At 44.2% G+C, this 20,192-nt stretch overlaps 1 protein-coding gene across 11 annotated transcripts in view; it reads left to right on the forward strand.

Annotated features, from left to right (window-relative positions):
* The window catches only part of RhoGEF2 (Rho guanine nucleotide exchange factor 2), a 141,256-nt gene that overhangs the window by 40,406 nt on the left and 80,658 nt on the right, over positions 1 to 20,192 (forward strand). For all 11 annotated transcript variants that reach the window (XM_087360928.1, XM_087360929.1, XM_087360931.1 and 8 more), the window contains 2 exons: positions 296 to 463; positions 1,632 to 1,697. In XM_087360928.1, the coding sequence (XP_087217054.1) occupies positions 296 to 463; positions 1,632 to 1,697 (234 nt within the window). The remainder of the gene's footprint in view (positions 1 to 295; positions 464 to 1,631; positions 1,698 to 20,192) is intronic.

The following is a 20,192-nucleotide window of genomic DNA, read 5'->3' on the forward strand; positions in this document are numbered from 1 at the left end:
TTTATTTCTGAGACAGAGTTTGTACCGAAGTCTTCCTCAGATCCTTGTTTTCGCAAGGCTCACATAATTGGCCCGCTAACCAACCCACGAAACAAACGAGCTTTCTGAGCGGAACATTCTACGACGGTACGATTTGAGGTTCTCTTGGTGGTGAGTGGGTTTTAGTGTGGTTTTAGAGGTCGTGGTTGCCTCCGTCATCCACCAGACTGTGCGGCGTTACAACCCAAAATGTAGCCGTGACGTGTTTGACAGTCGAGTTGAAGCATAAAATTTATTTCCTTCTTCGTCTTTTCAGACTGCGCGTTAAACATCCACCGTCACTGCGTGAAGGTCGTGGAGGAGAACTGCCCGGGACCTCTCGTAAAGAAAGAAAAGGGGAATGACCGAATAAGTAAGCTGATGGAGAAAATTCGTCCTGAACGAGAAGCGAGAAGAAAGCCCAGCACGCACAACTTCAGTCAGAGTACGTGCATTTGTGATTACTATGTCCGCCCAGTAACAGGACTTCATTTTGCAGGGGAGACGAAATCGGCAGCCGAGGACATGGTCGGCTTTGGAAGTAATTTCACCGTTACATTTTCACGACTTCCGTCGTTAGTATTAGCGTCTAAAGCTTTTTTTTTTTTTAAAACAAGTTTTGGAAATTTCCTGTTTTTCTAGACTTTAATTTCTCTTGGGTTTCGTCCGTCGTGAGCCACGTCCAATGTTGATGGTTAACCAGCATTTCAACTGACGTTGCAGTTGCCATCTTCAGGGTGAAAGTATCATGGTAAGTATTAGGTAGAAAGTTGGTTTTGATGGTGTTGATTGGTGGAGCTTTGACCTCTACACTTTCACCCCGAAGATGGTAACCGCGGTGTTTGCTTACAAGTCGGATAACTTTCGGAATTGTTGGCGGCTCACCCCTGGAAGCCAGAGTGGCACATGAGGCGCGCTCCGCGTTTTCAAAAGCCTGGTCGTGGACGAGCGTCGTGATTTGAGGTGATGGTTTTTTGTAAAATGCGGTGTGCTTTCTTTTGCATGCTGCAGATGAAGACGGAGGTTTCCAAATTTTGCCAACCATTGGACCCATTGTAGGTAGGTGCGTGATTTTATCGAGGATACGTAGAAATCATTTAACTAAATCATTACTTCTACAGAACTTAAATTTTTTCAAAATTGTGTCTGCTCTTTGATATTGGTTTATAATTTTGTTTAATTACCACGACTACATTTGTCTCCCCCCCGCCCCCCCGTTAATGACAATAAATTTTTCAACGTGAGAGCTTCCATTTTATAATCCCACTAAATCAGACGCTTCGTTTGAAGTGGCTTAGATAACATTGATGTAGATGTTCTCACAACGTTTAATTAAAGTGGTCTCTTTAAATTTTTGACGTAACGCTTTGTTTCGAATCAACTGTTCGGCTAGTCACGTTTTCAGTCTGTTTAAAGATTAATGGGATTCACACGCAGGGTATCTATATGCGCGGGTGCGCGCACACGTGTCAGAGGAGTAATATTTCGTCCATTACTTGCTCGTTAATTCCTTGGACGAGTGGTGTTACGCATCACGCAACAACTTTGGTTAGAAGAGTTTGTCGTCTTCATCGTGTTCAATAAGCGGTTGATTTTATTTTTGGTCGTTCCAGTCGATCGAGTCAAGAAACAATCGGAAGACGACTCCGGGGGTCTTACAGACAGCGAAGGCGGTTCAGGTGAGTAGAATCGTTTACCGATTGATCAGAGCGCGTTGTCCGCAAATACAGGTAGACCCCGATTTGCGACGGGGTTATGTTCCACCTCTTCAGGGTCGTTGGTTGAAGCGGCGTAAATCAAGGAAGAATTGTAATGCGTCGTACTGGCGGACGAGGAGAAAGCGACTGACGCCGACACTAGCGCCGCCTAGGTACCCACTTCCTGTGCTGCATTTTCAAATTTTCTTCTTAATTTTTTTTGCTCTTAAAAGGGCGTTAATGTGAAACAGCGTAAAATGAAGCGTCGTAAAGCGGGGCCTACCTGTAGTTTGGTAGATTAAATATTTTAGCGGAAGTTAAATTTTACTTGCGGCGTTTGTCAGACTGGTCTGTTTTTGAGCATTTGTGAAACCATGATGGAAGTTTATCTGCTGTTGTCAAACTGAAGAGATTTACGACAGAATTTGGATAGAATTTGGCAGGAAATTGACAAATCGATCCTCAATTTTTTTATGAAACGTAACCGTGCTATTTGTTTAGTCATTTTTTTTTTTGTGGAAAAACTTTGAATTTTGAGCACTTTATTGCAAATTTTGGCATCAGCTGTGGAAATCTTTTCATCTCGTGGACTTAATCTTCGCCAGTTTCAGTATTCTTTATCTAAAATTGACGTTGATTATGGCGACATGTGCCATACAGAAACCAGGTGTCTCAATCTTGTGACTGCGTCGAAATGTTTGAGATTGAGGCTAAAAAAATAGAACAGATTGAGCTGCACGCCGCTCAATATTGAGTATTAGTTTCAACCACGAAGCTTCATCCCTTGTGCTCCTTTGCCGGCATCTCGGATCTCCGAGTTAAGTAATTTGGTGGCACGTGAACAGAATGTACGTTCCGTTCAAGAAACGCTGTTGCGCTCTTACGCGATGTGAATTTGTATCTCAAAAATTGAACCAAATTCTAATTCTTTCGTCGAGCAAACGCAGGCACAAGATTTTTATTGCAGTGTTCCGTCTTTTGTGGGTTACAGCGGAGATTTTTTGAATGCCGAACGTTCCTCGTCGCACATTATATCTTTCTATGAGGCTTGCCTGCCTAAAATATTGGGCACCCCTAATATATATATATAGTTCAGATCGTGGTCTTCTGACTTGTTGCACGTCGTAGGATTATGACGAGGAACATGTTATATGCATCTTCAGAGTTTAAGACCCAGGTCTGAGTTTACGCGACGGAATGAGAATTTCCGGGATGTCTTTTTCTGGAACGCTTAGCACTTTCCTGGACAGAACAGAAGAGTTCTTGTCTACAGTCATGTGAAAGTAAAAATGCAGCCCTGGTTGATCAGTTGCGATCGCCAGACCGAAAATGACATTTGGGATTTCGCGTTCCGCTGCCACGTGGTCACGTTTTCCAGTTTCATTCAAAGGTCGCTAGATTTTTCATACTTGGCGCAAAATTACAAAATGTGGGATAGGCTTATAATGGAGATTACGTCTTACATCGAATCTTCAGGAAATGATTTGTGTTTACATGAAGATTTTTGAACTGCCGACAAACTTTTTTGTTCTTTAATATCTTGAGGAGATGATTGACGTCAAGTGATCTTAGGTGACTGTAGGTTTCCTCATTGATATCCACAGACTACGAAAGATATTGGTTAGAACTTGAATCGGAAGGTAATTATAGTGTTACTGCGTCAGAGCTTAAATGACGAAGGTGAATTCTCATTACAGGCTCTGTGAACCGATAAAATCATTGATCCCGAATTTAGTTTTAAAACTAGCACTAAAGATTTATTACCCAATTTTCTTTTACGTCTGTTCTGATGTAAGTTAATTTACTGTGAGATAGTTAACGGCGACATTGGGATTCGATCCTATGACCACGAGGTTGTGGTAGTGATTAATCCATGAGCTAAACTGAGTCGTCTTTTATAGGACACTTGCATTTTGTAAGTGCAACGTTAAGAACAAGATTTACAGGCCTGTAAATATGTGTATTAAGAAAAAGGCCTAATTGGTTCTGGGCCGGACTCTTCCGAATATACTCCCGAGTTTTGTTTCGTAATCCTTTTGGCTCTGTCTTAGTGGATTGTTTTATTGGATTTTGACGTCGTCTGCCGTCGAAGTCAATACATAATGGCCCTGGCAAGGTTAGACAGGAGAAGTCTCGGTTTGCTGGAGTGAGACACGTGTGTGTGTGTGTGTGTGTTTGTGCATGCGTGCGAGGAGTAAGGGGGTACAGACCCAAGACAGGGAAAATATACTATTTTTAGAAGGCGGTTTTGTGGTGTTCGTGATGAATATGTTGTGGGAAGTGGCAAGTTCTTGCTCCCGAAGCCGCCGACTGGTTAAAGCTCGGTGGTAACACTGTATACCACTTACTTCTACAATCAGTAATGCCACGTTTTTGTATTTGTTTCGTGTGATTCTCAGAATAAACATCGATTATTTACTTAAACAGCGTTAACCATTCGATCTTCGTAATGGTGAAGTGTGGTGTTTACTTCGCGGTACGGACTGGATTCTTAAATATCATTTAGACGAGCTTCGGCTATCGAAGGGTTAACCATTCGATCTTTGTAATGGTGAAGTGTGGTGTTTTCTTCGCGGTACGGATTGAATTATTCAATATCATTCAGACGAGCTTCGGCTATCGGAGGGTAAACCATTCGATCTTTGTAATGGTGAAGTGTGGTGTTTACTTCGTGGTACGGACTGCATCCTTAAAATGTTATGCAGACGAGTTGCTGATTCAAATGGTTGAGGTACAGCCAGCTCCTGAGTTACTATGATGTGTCTTGCTGTTTTATTCTCCCATTTATGTTTTCCGTGCGTCCTAGCAAATAGAATTTTTGAAAATATTCAGTTTTCCATGCAGAGTGAACGAGTGTAGGGCAGTGGATGTATGTCTGCCCACATTTGTACCTGGGCAGTAGATGGAGTTGAGTGAGATACGAGGATACGAAACAAATTTTTTTGTCAGTGAATACATCGAGTCTGTGGACAGTGTTTTTTCCGGGGAACAAAAATTTTAAGATTTTCTGAAACTAATAACATTCCTTCATTGCATATTTTTTTTTAAAAACATTATGAGTACCTCACCTTTGCAAGGTGTCTCGTAATCTGAGCAGGATAAATACAAGAAACGCAGTGTTGTCGTCGTTTGTTTCTACTTTCAGAACAAATTACCGGCCTACACGCAACTGTTTTTGAGTTATTGCGTACTAAATTATTGTCGCTAAAACCTAGAACAACCTGCCCATCGTTACCCGAATGTTAAAATGATAGAACGGAACTTGATTCAAGGAATAGTTTACTAAAAACAAGCCAGTTGGGTCTCGTTTGTGCGTAGACGCGTCTGAGACACGTCGAGAGACGGAGGAAGTCGTTATCCAGAGCCGTAGACCACCAAGTGCCATAGGGAGACGCGTTTTAAGTGGACGTGGACTGTCTGACGGCTGAATATTCCTCGGTTGGCGATGAAGTTTCTGGTGCGATGTTTTTAGACCGTAGTTACTCACTCAGTGCACTGGCTGTTGTGTTATTTTCAAATGTAGGCTCATCTGTCTTAGTCGTGGCATGTTTTAAGGTGTTCAGGGTTTGACCTCGAATCAGCGGCCTGGGTTGTCGTCAGACGTGTTAACCACTTAGCCGCGATCTTCAGTTGCCAGAAGGAAGGTTAAGTAAACGACTCGGCCGAATGAATGATCGATGCTCGGTGCTTCGCGCTGTGTTTATTTTACGGAATATTGTTGACGTAATGTAGCTTTCTTTTGCATCATTGTAATCCATTAAGGTTTTTTTTAATGTTTGTAATATGTTTAAATATTTACATCAAATACCAGTACTGAAATTTGCTGACTTCTCAGGGACAAATGAGCGACAGAATAATTTCGACACCAACAATCATCGACGTGTTTCGCTTTTAGTCGATTTCTAGTACTTTTTTTCCCCAGAATTTATTGAATTTGCTATGTTATCAAGAACTCTTCTAGAGGACTGGTATTTAATGGCGTTGAATGGTTTGATTATTAGTTGATCTTGAATCGGAGAGTATGTTTAACTTTACAGTCCTGCCCCATTTTAAGTTAATATTCCGGATTTTACACGAAGGGCTGACGAAACCAAGATGGCCGGTCTGTGAGCCGAAATTTCAACCCGGGACTTTCGGATTTTTGCAGTCGATATTCGAACTCATTGCGATGCGATGTCTTTTATTGGGTGTGTTCACCCCAGTGGACAGTCTCCGCCATTTTGTGAATACACGAAAGCTGTCGGTACAAATCGACGTTTCACACGTAAGTTGTGGTAGAAATTTTACCGACGTTTCAGTGGTAGTGCTTTCTGCCTTTGTCATAAGAATGGTCGCCCTGGTGTTGGAGTTTCAACAACCCAGAAGTCAGCCATCTTCGGACTCACCGCCTTGAAAACCTCAGATCCTACTCGGTCGATCTTTGTAATGGTGAAGTGCAGTGTTTTCTTCGCGGTACGGACTGAATTATATTAAATGTTACTTAGACGAGCTTCGGCTTCAAAGGGTCACACTCGCGTTTGACATTTGTTCAGGACACAAAGAACACGTCTCACGAAAAAGATGGCTGTCTTCTGGGTTGATGCCCTGATGATGGAAGCGGTAACCACCTCCGAAACGTCGGTAGACTTCTACCACACTACGTGGTGCTCTGGTATTCTGCGTGCGAAGGCTCAGGCCTTTTATTGTTCCTGGGGCTGTGATAACCCCAGGGGTCCTGGATCTTCCAGATACGACGTAAATCGATTGAACTGGACAGGTTAGCAGCGACGCCGTCTTTATACCCTCGTGTTGGGGGTGAGAAACATTTTATTATTTTATTGGACTCTACAGAGCGCTTTTTCCTGCAACACGTGTTGGACTTTTATGTTCTGCCCTGAAACTGTTGGATCATTGGCAGGGCCATTATTTTCGTTGTAGAAAAGAAAGATTGTGACTGGCGGAGAGAGAGGTTAGTTTATTTAGCGTCGATGCATTTATTTGTGGAGAGCTTTCGCGTTTTTTGGCTCAAGTAAACAGAAGGTGAGTCATCCGGACCTACAGTGAATGTGTTTGCAAGCCGGAAACAAATTCACGTGACTGCACACCTGGCGCGCGCCGCCTCGGTCATCTTTTCAGCGGCCGAGTGATTTGTGGCTTTGCGCGTGAATCTCTGGGGCCCGGAATCAAAACCCTGTCCGTCGGCGACCGGGTTTATGACGGCGCTGTGTTGTCCTTGAGAGAGGGCGGTTGTCAGTCATGTGATTGCGAACTACCCCGTGTCTTATGGAACGTGAAAGCCGTCACGTGTTCACAGCCACAACCCCCCACACACAAACCCCCCTTTTTTTTTAATATTATCCAGTTGATTTCCGTATCTTCCGAGAGAGGTCTCTGTCTCCTTCTCGCCGATCTGGCCACTGTCCAGATGATCGCATTGAATTTTTCTAACTGGCTGCGCGCTCCCGGAATTGGCAAGTCTTCCGCCTTGGGGGTGACCGTGGTTCCTCCGTCCCCGTGGCTTCGCCTTCGCCTTCGCCTTGCCCTGCGCGGCCAGGCGCATGTTGGCAGCGGAGCAACTTGTTTGCTTTGGAGAGGCGTTTAATCTTTTTATGATCCGCGTTTGACATGGAATGGCCGTGAACAGGTTTCGAGTAATATTCTTAGATCGGACGGAGACGTGCGAGGTGCCCGAGGGGGGGGGGGGGGGGGGCAGGACGCACTTTGTCGCACTACAATTGATGACTGTCACGAGGGGGGCCAGTGTTAATGCTGGATTGTGAGGCGGATTATGTTGAGAAAACTGCATAATGACGGGCTTAAAAATCTGTACTCCTCCCCCAGTATTGTCAGGGTGATTAAGTCGAGAAGAATGAGATGGGCTGGGCATGTAGCGCGCATGGATGGGGAAAGATGTGTTCACCGGGAAGCCTGAGGGAAAGAGACCTCTGGGGAGACCTAGACGTAGATGGGAGGATAATCTCAGGCGAGATCTATGGGAGATAGGAGTTGAAGGAGACTGGATTTTGTTGGCCCAGGACAGGGTCCGGTGGAGGGCTTTGGTTAATTCGGTGATAAACCTTTGTGTTCGCTAAGCCATCTGGTTGGTTGGGTCCACTATTTGGGAAGCCTGAGGGGAAGAGACCTCTGGGGAGACCTAGACGTAGATGGGAGGATAATCTCAGGCGGGATCTATGGGAGATAGGAGTCGAAGGAGACTGGATTTTGTTGGCCCAGGACAGGGTCCGGTGGAGGGCTTTGGTTAATTCGGTGATAAACCTTTGTGTTCGCTAAGCCATCTGGTTGGTTGGGTCCACTATTTGGGAAGCCTGAGGGGAAGAGACCTCTGGGGAGACCTAGACGTAGATGGGAGGATAATGTCAGGCGGGATCTATGGGAGATAGGAGTCGAAGGAGACTGGATTTTGTTGGCCCAGGACAGAACTTTGGTTAATTCGGTGATGAACCTTCGGGCTCCGTAAGCCACCTGGTTAGTTAGTTAGTAACGAAGGGGAGATTAAAGAGCTCTTTGCCTCCATTTTATGATGTAGTTGAGAGATGATTCATTTCGCAAGCTGTACCTCTGCCTTTGGCTAGAGTCTGCACCTTTTCGTGCAGTAAATATAGTCGAGCTCCGTGATGGACGCTCTCTGTTCATTGTAATCCCACGCAAGTAAAATGTATCGGCGATCAGTTCGGTGCAGAAGAGAATCATGAAGTTTGCCTGGGTATTGGCTCTGAATTGTAATTAGACCGGTTTCGTAGGAAAGCGTCTCGTAGTGTCGGAATGTCGTGGGACCAATTCCGCTGCACCTGCGGTTAGAGACGTGTTTCGGAGGTTTGTTTGTATCCAAAGCTCCTGGGAAAGACGAGGGATGATTTGACGTAATCTGATAACAGACAAGTTGATTGTCATCTTCAGGGTTATGAAACCTTCTTCTAGTTAGTCAATAATGTTTCTGAGGAATATCTCGCCTCCATTTTCAGGAAGAAAATTGAGACCATATTTACCTTAAGGACATGTCTTCTATTTTTTCCGAATGCTTACTCTATTTTGTTGCCATAAACTTAAGAAAATTGGTAAGAGCAAATTTTTCCATGGCTTCGTACTAGCCCAGGTGTCTGAGACCTCTAGAAAAAGACGGCAGGCTTCCGGGGTGTTGCACCGTGTACTATCGTAAAAGTTGACCGACGTTTCAGAGGTTACTGCTGCCTCCATCATCAGAGCCGTCGTGAACATTGTGATAGAATAGAAGACGGTGAACTTTTTGAGCGGCTGAGCGACTGTTAGCTTCGTCATGGAGGACTGTCTTACCCGCAGCTACAGATTTTGTCTGCTGCGTCGTGATCACGTGGGAACACGCGGATCCCGGAGTCCCACTGAGCCCAGGGTCTCCCGGTGCACGTAATTGTAGTCTGCTTGCACGACTAAGCAGAATTCTCAGAGCGCTCTGTTCACACGTCTTTTGTTTCCATGGCACAGTAATTTAATTGACCGCCGAAGTAATCTGTTTCATTTTCATCGTGGCATCTTCCAGTTTGCGTTCTGTTTGAGCATTTATACACACGGACTCCAGCCTCTCTTTTGAATGTGGGTATTGTGACCCCATGTATAGTCTTGTGGTGGTTTCCGTCGTTTCGGAAGGACGCATCGCCCTCGTCTTCACAACACTACGTGGCGTCAGAAACTGGACAAACACGATCCACACTTTCATCGCCTTGAAAACATCGACAAAACAAATTATATCTACTCTTGCGTGAGCGATTTAACGTCGCCACCTGAACAGTAAGACGTGAACATCGCGATCTAATAGTTACCACTCGCGGTTCGAGGTTTAAATTCGACCCAGAGACTGGCTTTCCTGTGCGGTTTTATCGGCCCTTCCAGGTCGTGGTAGTACCTTAATGTAGTCTGCTGTTGCCGTCTTTGACAGCTCTTCAAATATCTCAAAACATTTGAAGTCGAAGCTCGTCTTCGTAATATTTAAGAATCCAGTCCGTACCGCGAAGAAAACACGACACTTCACCATTAAAAAGATCGACTGGTTAACGCTGATCAAGGAAATAATCGCTGGTTACGGTGAGAATTATCTGATTAATGTTTAAGAATCCAGTCCGTACCGCGAAGAAAACACTACACTTCACCATTACGAAGATCAACTCGTTAACGCAGGTTAAGGAAATAATCGCATAAATATAAAATGACGTGTTATTAATTGTTGAAGCAGGTGGTATATAATGTTACCATTGGACTATAAAGTTTAAGGGTTAAGTATTCGTTTGGCTATGATTTTTATAAACGACAGAGAGGCCATTAAAATATAAACCAGAGGTTTCTGTCTTAGAGTTTTACTGAACCAAGTCGGTTCGCCTTAGAACTAGGGTGTTTTTATCTCTGGTGATTCAGGTAAAATTTTCACCGTGTTCCTAATGATGATGATCGGCCTGGTGTTAAGAGAGGCGTGATGCATCGCACTGAGTCACGGCAAGGACAAGCATCAAGAAATTGGTTATTGCATACGATGAACACAAGTGATGCTCTCCCCCTAAGCTCCTACATGGCGTATAGTGGGACAGCTTTTTTTTAAACTTTTACTAACAAACCTGAAGGTGGAAGCTTTATGTTCCTTCCCGGCATGAGAACCTCGCATATTAGATGAAGTGAAAAATTGGTACCACTTCGAAATCATATGTTTCGTTGAGGTGTTATCTTAAAATGGATCTCAGGCAACAGGGTGTTGATTGGATTCTTCTACCTTCGGTTTTCGTGAGACGCGGGGAATTTCTTTATTGGCTAAGCAACTGGGAGCTCATCATCAAAGTGTGTCTGGTCCGGATTGTATCAGCTGGTGTAAACGTTCCCTGGTACTAGACCCCGGCCGAGCCGGTTCGCAGTTGTGTAGGACCCCCGCGACTTGCGTGGCGGCGCTGCGGTTTGTGTCCTCGCAGTGTTTTCGGCGGCTGGCCGGGTAACTAACTGCAGTATGCGCGCCACTTCGCTTGCGTACGGTCGTGTGATTGGCTGTTGCCAGGTCGTGCACATCCATTGATGTTTGAGGTGCGATGTTGAGGTAGCTGCCTCAACAAAGTAGTGGCTGTGTGGTGTTTAGCTCGCCTTGACAGTGAAGATACGTGTGTATACAGCAAGCCGGCTTCTAAGAATTACGATGTGCACTGCAATTGTGATGTTAACAATGGAACGTTTTGAGCGTCTGACGTACGTACTTAATCACTAGGTTATGTTCTGTGGATAACGATTATGCTGTTAACGTACGCCAGTTGTATTTTGAGGTTATCTGAAATTTTGCCCCCTACTCGTATAGTTGATGAAGGAGCTAATCTTATCACTGACCTAATTATGTTTACGTAAGAAAAGTGGGGTGTAATGTAACCTAGCCGAAATGTGCAGAAAGTTCTAACCTGTGTTAAACAAGATTTGGCGCATTGTAGGATTAACATGCCGGTGCTAAAACCTTGCCCATTGTTGACAGCGCTGTGGTCTTGTGTTGAGGGCTTGTAGCTGTTAGCGTCTGCTTAATAAGGACTGCATTGAAACTGATTTATCGCCTCCTTAATTGTTGTAGAATGATAAACATGTTTTACAGACGCCATGAAATCGCGAGCTTATATATTTCCGAATATCTATTTTTAGTATCGGCTTCAATTCGCAGATAGTTATGTAAGCGTTCACGTGTGGAGCGGACATTTTATTGTGATCAAAGTGCATTTGCTTGCTGCGTGTGAGAAGTGCCTGTATGGATGTCTGCAGCGCCATCTATATGGAACACCATGAAGTTAGCACGCCTCGGACAGGATCCTTGAAGAGAAGTAGCAGCTTCAAGAAGCTACTCAAGTTGCCGATATGGGGGTCAGGTGAGACAAGGCGAATTTTTTTTTTTAATTGTTATATCTTTTCGAAAAGTTAGCTCCCACACCAGAAAATTACAGCGAGCCAAAAGAAGTCTTGCACGGGAAGGCAGCCGCGTTAGGTGGCCTTGAAAAGAGATTTTTCGACTCTCGTCGCTAGAGCGCGCATCACAGCAAGTAACTTATGAACACGAAATTTCCCGTATTAAAAAAAATTAAATTGTTTATTTGATGTCAAGGTCATTTTATGTAATTCTTCACCGCACGAAGGAAAATTTAAACAGTCCACGACGGACCGAGAGGTTATGAATGCGACTATAAGACTAAACAATTCTTTTTAATATTATATGATGTAGATAGACACAAGATTTTATTTGATTAAACCGGACACGTTATTTTAACGTTTATTTTGTGGCATTATTTATGTTTTATTTTACTCACGTTTTATTCATAAATATGTTTTGATTCCTCAGGGATCTGTAAATGTGCCACGGGATTTATATTCGCGTGTTTAAAAAGTCGTGTTTTGACGGATAAACCAAAAATTCTGTGGGGAAATATGAGGTTACTTGGCCAAGTTTTACGAAATGTTGCTTTTTTTTTTGCGTGTGGGCTGAGTTGATGTGATTCGTGGGGCACAGTCCCCGCACAAAGAAGTGATTAATATGTATCTTTTCCCCGCTCAAGACGTTTGTGATTGTTTCTTATCCGACGTTCCATGTTTCAGCGCAAATATTTACAGGTGTCTTTAGATTAGTAAGTTCGTCGCTTGATTACCGAGATACATTCCCGTTAATAACCTACGGGACTCTAAGCGAATTGCTGCTGAGATTGGCGAGGCTTGTAGCACGTATTGGAGTGATGGGAAGTTCATGGAAAATTTTGAAGGAAATAATCTACTAGGAGGCGTGGATGGATTTTAATTAAATAGAGAATGTTGAGTGTCTGATCGCTTTGTAAAGTCATCGGTATCTGCGAAGACGTCACATTGAACCAGAAGATTACAAAATGGCAAAGGGGACGACGTTTCGGCTGCGCTTTGTGCCTCCCTGAGTCAGTTTTACATTTTGGTAATGTCTTTGGTTTCCTTCGACCCTCCTCCAAGTTTAATGACGTAAGCAAAACGCACAGATTCGTCCCCGACTTCAGTGTTTTAAACTACGTTTTTTTTTCGAATACGAGATCGCGTTTATCCGTTCGTGGCAACAGAGATGTGATTTTCTTAGGTGAGATACGATCTGGCGTAAAACACAAACAGCTAGACCTAGAAACACGTGATAAACACCCAGGAGACTACGTCATTAAGTCGTAACTCATTCGCTTTCAGCTGTACTGATTTATCGGGCCTCGAGACCCAGCGTCGCCAGGATAGTGGGTCTTCGGTGACGTTGAGTGAATACAAACCCAAGGCCGGGGTCTTACCGTCTGGCAGCCCCCACGATTGACACAGGGATCGCGGTTAATGCGATATGTAACTCAGGCCCATCCAAGTTTTGGCGTGTACTGTCCGCTGATGGCGGACCACGCCCCGTCCGTCATCTGTTTCTGTCACGCCTTGTGAGGTTTACCAACAGAACAAGAGTTCTCTTTGGCGTCTCTCTTCATGTACGTCACAGCGTCGTCGTCGTCTTTAATTTCCTTTGTAATCAAGTGACGTGCGTCTTCGTGTAATGAAGTTCTTCAAGCGGCCGTTTGAGAAGGAGTTTTTGGATTCGGATGAGAGATTTTGTGGCTTCAAACAAACCCGTAGAATTTTCCCCAGTTGTTGGTCCAAACGTGGGTTACAGACGAGGCTTTTTCCGTAGAATCATTGCTCTCTGGGGCCTCTCCCCCTGCACTTGCTGCTCCAGGTGCCCCCCCCCCATGGGATTACCGCCCAGAAGGTTGGCCACTTCAGGGGGCCTGCGCCCCGTGGTGAAACTCCGGAAGTTTCCTCAAGGTCGCGTCTTTGATAGCAGTTTTTGAGCACATTGGATGACGTTCTTGGAAGAATGACTCAAAAACGCATTGGTACGTCTTTGAGTTTTCCAGTGTTTCCGTTTTACCAACTTGTTTTTCCTTCTTCTCTGCCAAAGTTCTCTCGTCCCTTGTCGTCGTAATATCCCCACGTTCAGACGAATTTGATGCTTAGAAAAACATCGCGATAAAATGTTCCAATTAAATAGTTTAGCCGAAAGCGTGAGTTTTTGCTGTCCGTGGCTGTACTCCATCTGTCTCTAACGGCGCTGCAGTGTACATGTTCTTGCAAATATAAAGCGTACTCCCCCTCGACTCACCTGGAGGACTGACTTGGCTGAGAATTTAGCCCGACATATTTTCTTCGTCGTGACTGTGGGGCAGATCCTCGCGATAATTTTGTGTTTTTTTTGTGGGGGGGGGGGTCTGTCTCCGTTGCGGGCGAATCGAGTGTTTTCCGTGGCGCGTCGTGCCAACATGCCCTCGTGGTGGTACAGGAAGGAGCTAATTAGTGCTGCTTGTAGTGGCGGTGTTGGGGAACGTCCCTGGAACTGGCGACCGCGAACGCAGGCAGCAGTTAGCGTTTTTGAGAGATGCCTGGCGTGACCTTGAGATTTCACGAAGGCCGCGACATCTTGCCAGATTAATCCGATCTACATCCACGCAGCCTATTTATTTAATATCAGTTTATTTTAATTGTACACTCCCGGGTGTTTCCAAGGAGTCAACTTTTCCTCAAAGTATTTTAAACTAATTTCGTGTTCTGTTCTTGATTTCACCGCCCTAATAATGTTTGGTGAAGCTCCTAATCTTAGTTTCCTCTCTTTCGGGGTCATATTGCCCTCGACGTCCTCGGCCTGTGGATTGGCTCTCACTGCTTCCTCTAAGTACAATTTACGTTAAGGTAGAATGCGGACATTAATGGAGCTGAAAACTTTCTTTTGGCCAGTCTATATTTATTTTTGTGTATTTGTGAGATGTTTAATTTGAATTCCGTCGAAGCCCTAAGACGATTTACGCCCGAATCGTCATTCGTCATTCATCTGTTACCTCAGGGTCAGAGTAGTAGTAGGAACGGAATTAATTTTGAGTGACATTTGGGTTATATTTTCCCGTCGGCTGTTCTTATGCGTCTTATAAACAAACCCCCTGGATACTCATTGCAGGAGAAAAAGTTGTAATTCAGACGATATTAAGCAGAACCACTTCAATACATTGGAAGTAATTTACAAAAAAAATAAACAGACGGGCATAAAATGCTGATAAATCTGTACCCGATGCTTTTATGGGACAGTTAAACTTTTATATAAGGCGTCAATGTCGCAGAAAAGCAATCTTTTCCAGGTTGGTTGATCTGTCGGTCTGTCGGTCGCTTCTTGCGTTGTTCAATGACTCATTATCACCTGGAACGTTTATTCAGACGCGATGTTGTGTACGTTGAACCGCGCGAGAGGACGTGGGCGTGTCCTGTTTGAACGAACTGAAACTGAATTTGCTTTGAGGCCGATCCTAGAACCGACAAACTGAGTTCGTCGTGGTTGAAGGCGCCTACGTGGAAAGGTTGCCCTGCCCTTCCCTGCCCTTACAGCTCCGAAGTAATCGCTGTCACTCCGAAAATAAAGATTACGTAATTTTATCTACATTCGTCGTATGTCACTTTTCTCCTAAACTTTAATTATACTTCATTGCCGTGACGTAGAGTTTAGGTAGCTAATCATCCGGTGAGCCGTGGTTCGATGCTGGGCAACGATGAAGCTATACAAGTCAGAATTATGTTAAGAAATTCCATTAAGTAAGACTTGAGGTTCTCACAGCGGTGAGTATGAAGTTTTCTGTCTTCTGGGTTATTGCGCTGTGTAGTCTGGTCGATGTTAACCAACGTTTCAGAGGTCATGCTGCCTCCTTCATCGCCCTGATGACGGAGGCAGTATGACCTCTGAAACGTTGGTAAACATCGACCAGACTACACAGCGCAACAACCCAGAAGACAGAAATCTTCATACGCTGATGACGGAGGCAGTATGTCCTCTGAAACGTTGGTAAACGTCGACCAGACTACACAGCGCAACAACCCAGAAGACAGAAATCTTCATACGCTGATGACGGAGACAGTATGACCTCTGAAACGTTGGTAAACGTCGACCAGACTACACAGCGCAACAACCCAGAAGACAGAAATCTTCATACGCTGATGACGGAGACAGTATGACCTCTGAAACGTTGGTAAACGTCGACCAGACTACACAGCGCAACAACCCAGAAGACAGAAATCTTCAAATTCCATTAACTTTAAAATATACTTTACAAAAACGTTTTGAAACCATCGATATATTATCAGCTGTTTGTAGTTTGTGGATTAGTCGTGGTGTCCTCGTCGTATGGCCACCGTGGTCACCAGACTTCACCGATTTCGACTCTTAGAATGGACCGCCATCTTCGCTTTTCGGTGCTTTAAACGTAATCGAAGCGCAGGGAATTTTGGATTCAGATTAACCGAGCAGCGAACGTATGAAGAAGGCATGCTCGTCCCGACCAGATGCACTTGCGATCAATGATTCTCGTTCCTCCCCTGTCCCCAGGGTCTTCCCTGCCATTTCCGTTCCTTATGCTCAAGGGCGAGCTTTTACCTGCCAGCGACATCTGATGAGTCCGAGAAGACGCGGCAGAACGGACGAATTCACTGTTTCCAGTTTGTCCGCTGTCTCTGAATTCGCCTGGAGGTAACTGAAGAAACCCACGCCCAGATTCGAACCAGGGCGACGTTTCGTGTTCTTTAACGAAAGTTTTTCCACGCATTGAGTGAGATTTCAGGTCCTTACGGCCGGGAGTATGAAGACGGCTTTCGTCTGCGATTTGGCGTCTTGTAGTCTGGTAGAAATATACCGACGTTTCGGAGGTGTTTGCGGACTATGATGGATGCAGCAAGTATATCTGAAACGTCGATAAAATATGAAGAAGAACTCGTATTGTACAAGTTACAACGAAACTTCGAGACATGTTTACGTGACTTGCAGTCTGGGGTTTGCAGTGTACAGACAGGGACTGCCTTCCACCCTCGTTTTACTGGGGTCATCCACGCATCGCCTTGATGATTGAGGCAGTAATTTACCCCGAAACGTCGGGTCATTTTCTGCCCAACATCACGGTAGGCAGTGATCTTTATAAGAAGCCGCCTTGAGAACCTGAAATCTCGCCAGCATGAGAGATGTAGAAAGTAAGAAGTGCTTTAAAGTCGTGTTGTGCTAATCTTAAGTGGACTTGTCAGGAGATAATGTGCCTTAAGATTTATTACTTTGCAGTTATGTATTTGTCTGTTATGTAAGCGAATCTGGGACAGGACAATTTAACTGTTTGCTTACTTATGCTTTCAGATTTACACTTTCGATTCTTTAGTAATTGTACACGTGCCCGACATCTTTGCTTTTCGCTGATAATCGATACGCACGTCGAAACCCAAGGTCGTCACGACCAGTCTCTAGTGCCCCTTTAATGATAACTCAGAATTAAATTTCGCATCGCACAGAAAATGTAGGCAGAATCTAGCAACTGTTCATATCAACTTTTGAAGATGCTGCCCCCCTTTTTTTGGGTCCCGGAAACAGAATTTGAAGTGCTTTTGGCCAACAGAACTTAATCTTTGTTCGTCGCTGTCTGCGACTAACAGTTTGATTCGTGGAAAATTAAACGTGTAATTTTCAGTGTAATCGTAATGATATTTTATTTCTACAATTCCTTGATATCTAATTACACGTAGTTAAATAAAACATAAACAAATTAATAGAACATGACGTCGTCTCCCAACTGGTTTTTCCCCCCCTCCAGGTTTTTCCGCTAGAATTTTGTATGCATTTAAAATCTCTCATTCGTTCTACATGCCCTTCCGATCCCTTCTTCCTTGATTTGGCACAAATTACGAAGTCCCTTACCGAGTTTTTCTCCAGCCTTCTGTGGTCGAAAAGTTAGCCTCAAAACCTCATTATCCCCCTTACGCCCAAACTCGTCTAAATATTATTTTAGGAACTCAGGTCCGTACCGCGAAGAAAACACCACACTTCACCATTGAAAACATTAAAATATTAACGCTGTTTAAGGAAATAATCGCTGTTTACTGTGAGAATCGTACGAAACATAAATACTCAACGAATTTTTTGTTATATTTGTTGAAGATTGGATATTTATTATTGGGGTTTAAATTATTAAAAAAAGAAAGTTTTTGACCATTGAAACCCCGAAATTTTTCGCTGTGATTCCTCAGCATGATTGACATTAATTGGACGACTTCAGGGGGAGCTCTGTATGGGCCGCTGAATCAGTTTGTGGTTTATCAACGTGTCCGAGCGAACTAATGACTTCGCGTCCTTGAAATGTACCAGCCTCGAAGAAAGTAGACTAATTTTGTAGACGTGGAATAGGTTACATTTCTCTTAGCGTGACATTTAATCCTTATGACGCAGATGATAAATTGACGACCGCGAGGAGAGGTTGAATTCAAATGTGTTCACGTTTCATCAACACACCGAAGTTTTTGTAGAATTTTCAGCGTAATCAAATCCATATTTTATAAAGAAACTGTTCGTCGTTGCCCTAGTATGATACTGTAACCATGGAAACGCTCTCTGGGCCATCTTTCCAAGAGCAGGGTCCGTGTAATGCAGTTTAGATGAAAGGTCAGTTGTCATTTTAGTTTCTGAAGTTCAAGACGTAAAGTCGTTCGGTGTACGGAGGAAGCTAGCGACATCGACCTTCCCCCCCCCCCCCCGGGGGACCGTGACGCAGTTTGCACTGCAGTAGAAAATTCTGGTCCTCCTCGCTGCTAGGCGCCAGGACTGAAGTTTATACATTAATAAAATCAGGGTGTACATTAAGCTGTACACATCGCGGCACTTCGTCACAGGACCCCCCCCCCCCCCCACCGTAACTAGCGTTGAAATTCGTACGAATTTACACAATGTTATCAAAGCTCGTTTGAGGAACCTCCATATTTTTTTTCTAGGCGGATTTAGGACTTAACACGGCGACGAGCCCTTAAAATGGCCGTCTTGTGGCTTCTGGTAGAAGTTGACCGGACGTTTCAGAGGTAACGTGGGTGTGCCCCGTCTTGTTGATACTGCGTGATCTCATCTCCAATGCGGATGACGAACGGCGGTAGCAATGGATTCTGGAATGTGTATACATATTTTGGGACAGGCTGTACTTCGTAAAAAGTGTTAAGTACGAAGAAAACCTCCCCGTTGAGATTTCGATTTATGGAAAAGTGGCCTATATACGTTTTCTGTTTCCAATATCGGCGGCTTGTTTATTTCAGATGATGCTTATTAAAAAATGGTAAATTTAAACTTAAAATATGCTCATGTTTAAGAGAAAACCGCGAGAAATTTTTTTTTTTTTACTTTTTATGTTCGAAAATTAAGGCACAGCGATGAATTAAATTTACAAGGCAGCATTTATCTTAAACCTCTGAAACGTCGGTACACGGCGCAGTGACCCCGAAGAGACGCCCGTCATCATATGCATCCTCTCCCTCACCCTTGGACCTTATCTCTTTTAGATCTTTTTAAAATAATTTCCTCTTGTTCACGTTTTTTTTTAAAAAAAGAAGCGACTTTTGAACCACACTTTCACAGTCGTTACTGTTGTAGGCTTACGTGGTGGTACAGCCGCCATGTTTAATTTGTGGAGCTGCTGCTAGATTAATTAATTAATTACTTGACAGTTTCTGAGATGCCGGATAAGTGTCCTGTCGCGAGAGTCGGCGTGGTTCTTGTTCAGTCCAGAGCTTCTGTAGACGTCAGTCACCGGCAACGCCTAACTGTTTCGTCGTGCGTGTTGGGGCTCTCTGTGCGTGCAATTTAGGTGTCTGCGAGGGTGGAACACCCTCACAGATGATGCTTGTAACTCACCACCATATTGCTCGCCGCCTTGGAAAATCCATTATTGTTAGTAGAATAAGGAGTTATTGCTTGTCACGTGGGGTCTGGTGACTGGCAACACCCCCCCCCCCCCCTTAACCGGCTACCGCAGAAGCGACGTCTTTTGTATTTTTATGTGCGTCGTTATTTGTGTTGAAACGTACAGCGTTGAAGTTCAGATTCGGGGCTTTGTTCGTGGTGACATTTGGCATTGAGAATACGCAAAACACCTGCCGTCTGTTATCAGCATTGACTTTGAGACTCTTTGGGACTTTTGAGAGAGCAGATTTATTCCTGGAAAGGGAATAGTTACGTAAATAGTAACGTTTTCATCCTTTTATGAAGGCAGAGGGTTCATATCGCACTCGGAAGACCTCGCCTTAAGACCCCCCCATCCCGATAAACCTACATCTCAGTTTATATATAGCCACCTTTTCATCTATTCAAGAATCTCACAGTTTCAGCCAGAAGTTACGTTCGTGTTCCGATTTGTCAGGGCCTTAACACGAGATCTGTCGCATTTCTTCGTCATATTTCCAGGTATTTTTTTTTTTAAAAATGAAAGTGATCGATTTCCAGGTGTGCGTTTTCGAATGCACGTAAGGAATTCCGTGATCATCTGCGTTTTTCCACATGTCACAGGTGTTCCGTGTTACGCGTGTCCATTGTCACCGTTCTCAGGTTTTGGCTGGAGGACAGCCGACAAGCGGTTGTCTTCCGTTGTTTAAGTATGGGCTGTCGGCTGTGTATCCCCGCGGTTCTAAATCAAT

Source organism: Zootermopsis nevadensis, unplaced genomic scaffold (assembly GCF_977971745.1).
Source record: "Zootermopsis nevadensis isolate Lab colony 2312 unplaced genomic scaffold, Znev_1.0 Znev_ptg000050l, whole genome shotgun sequence".
NCBI lineage: Eukaryota > Metazoa > Arthropoda > Insecta > Blattodea > Termopsidae > Zootermopsis > Zootermopsis nevadensis.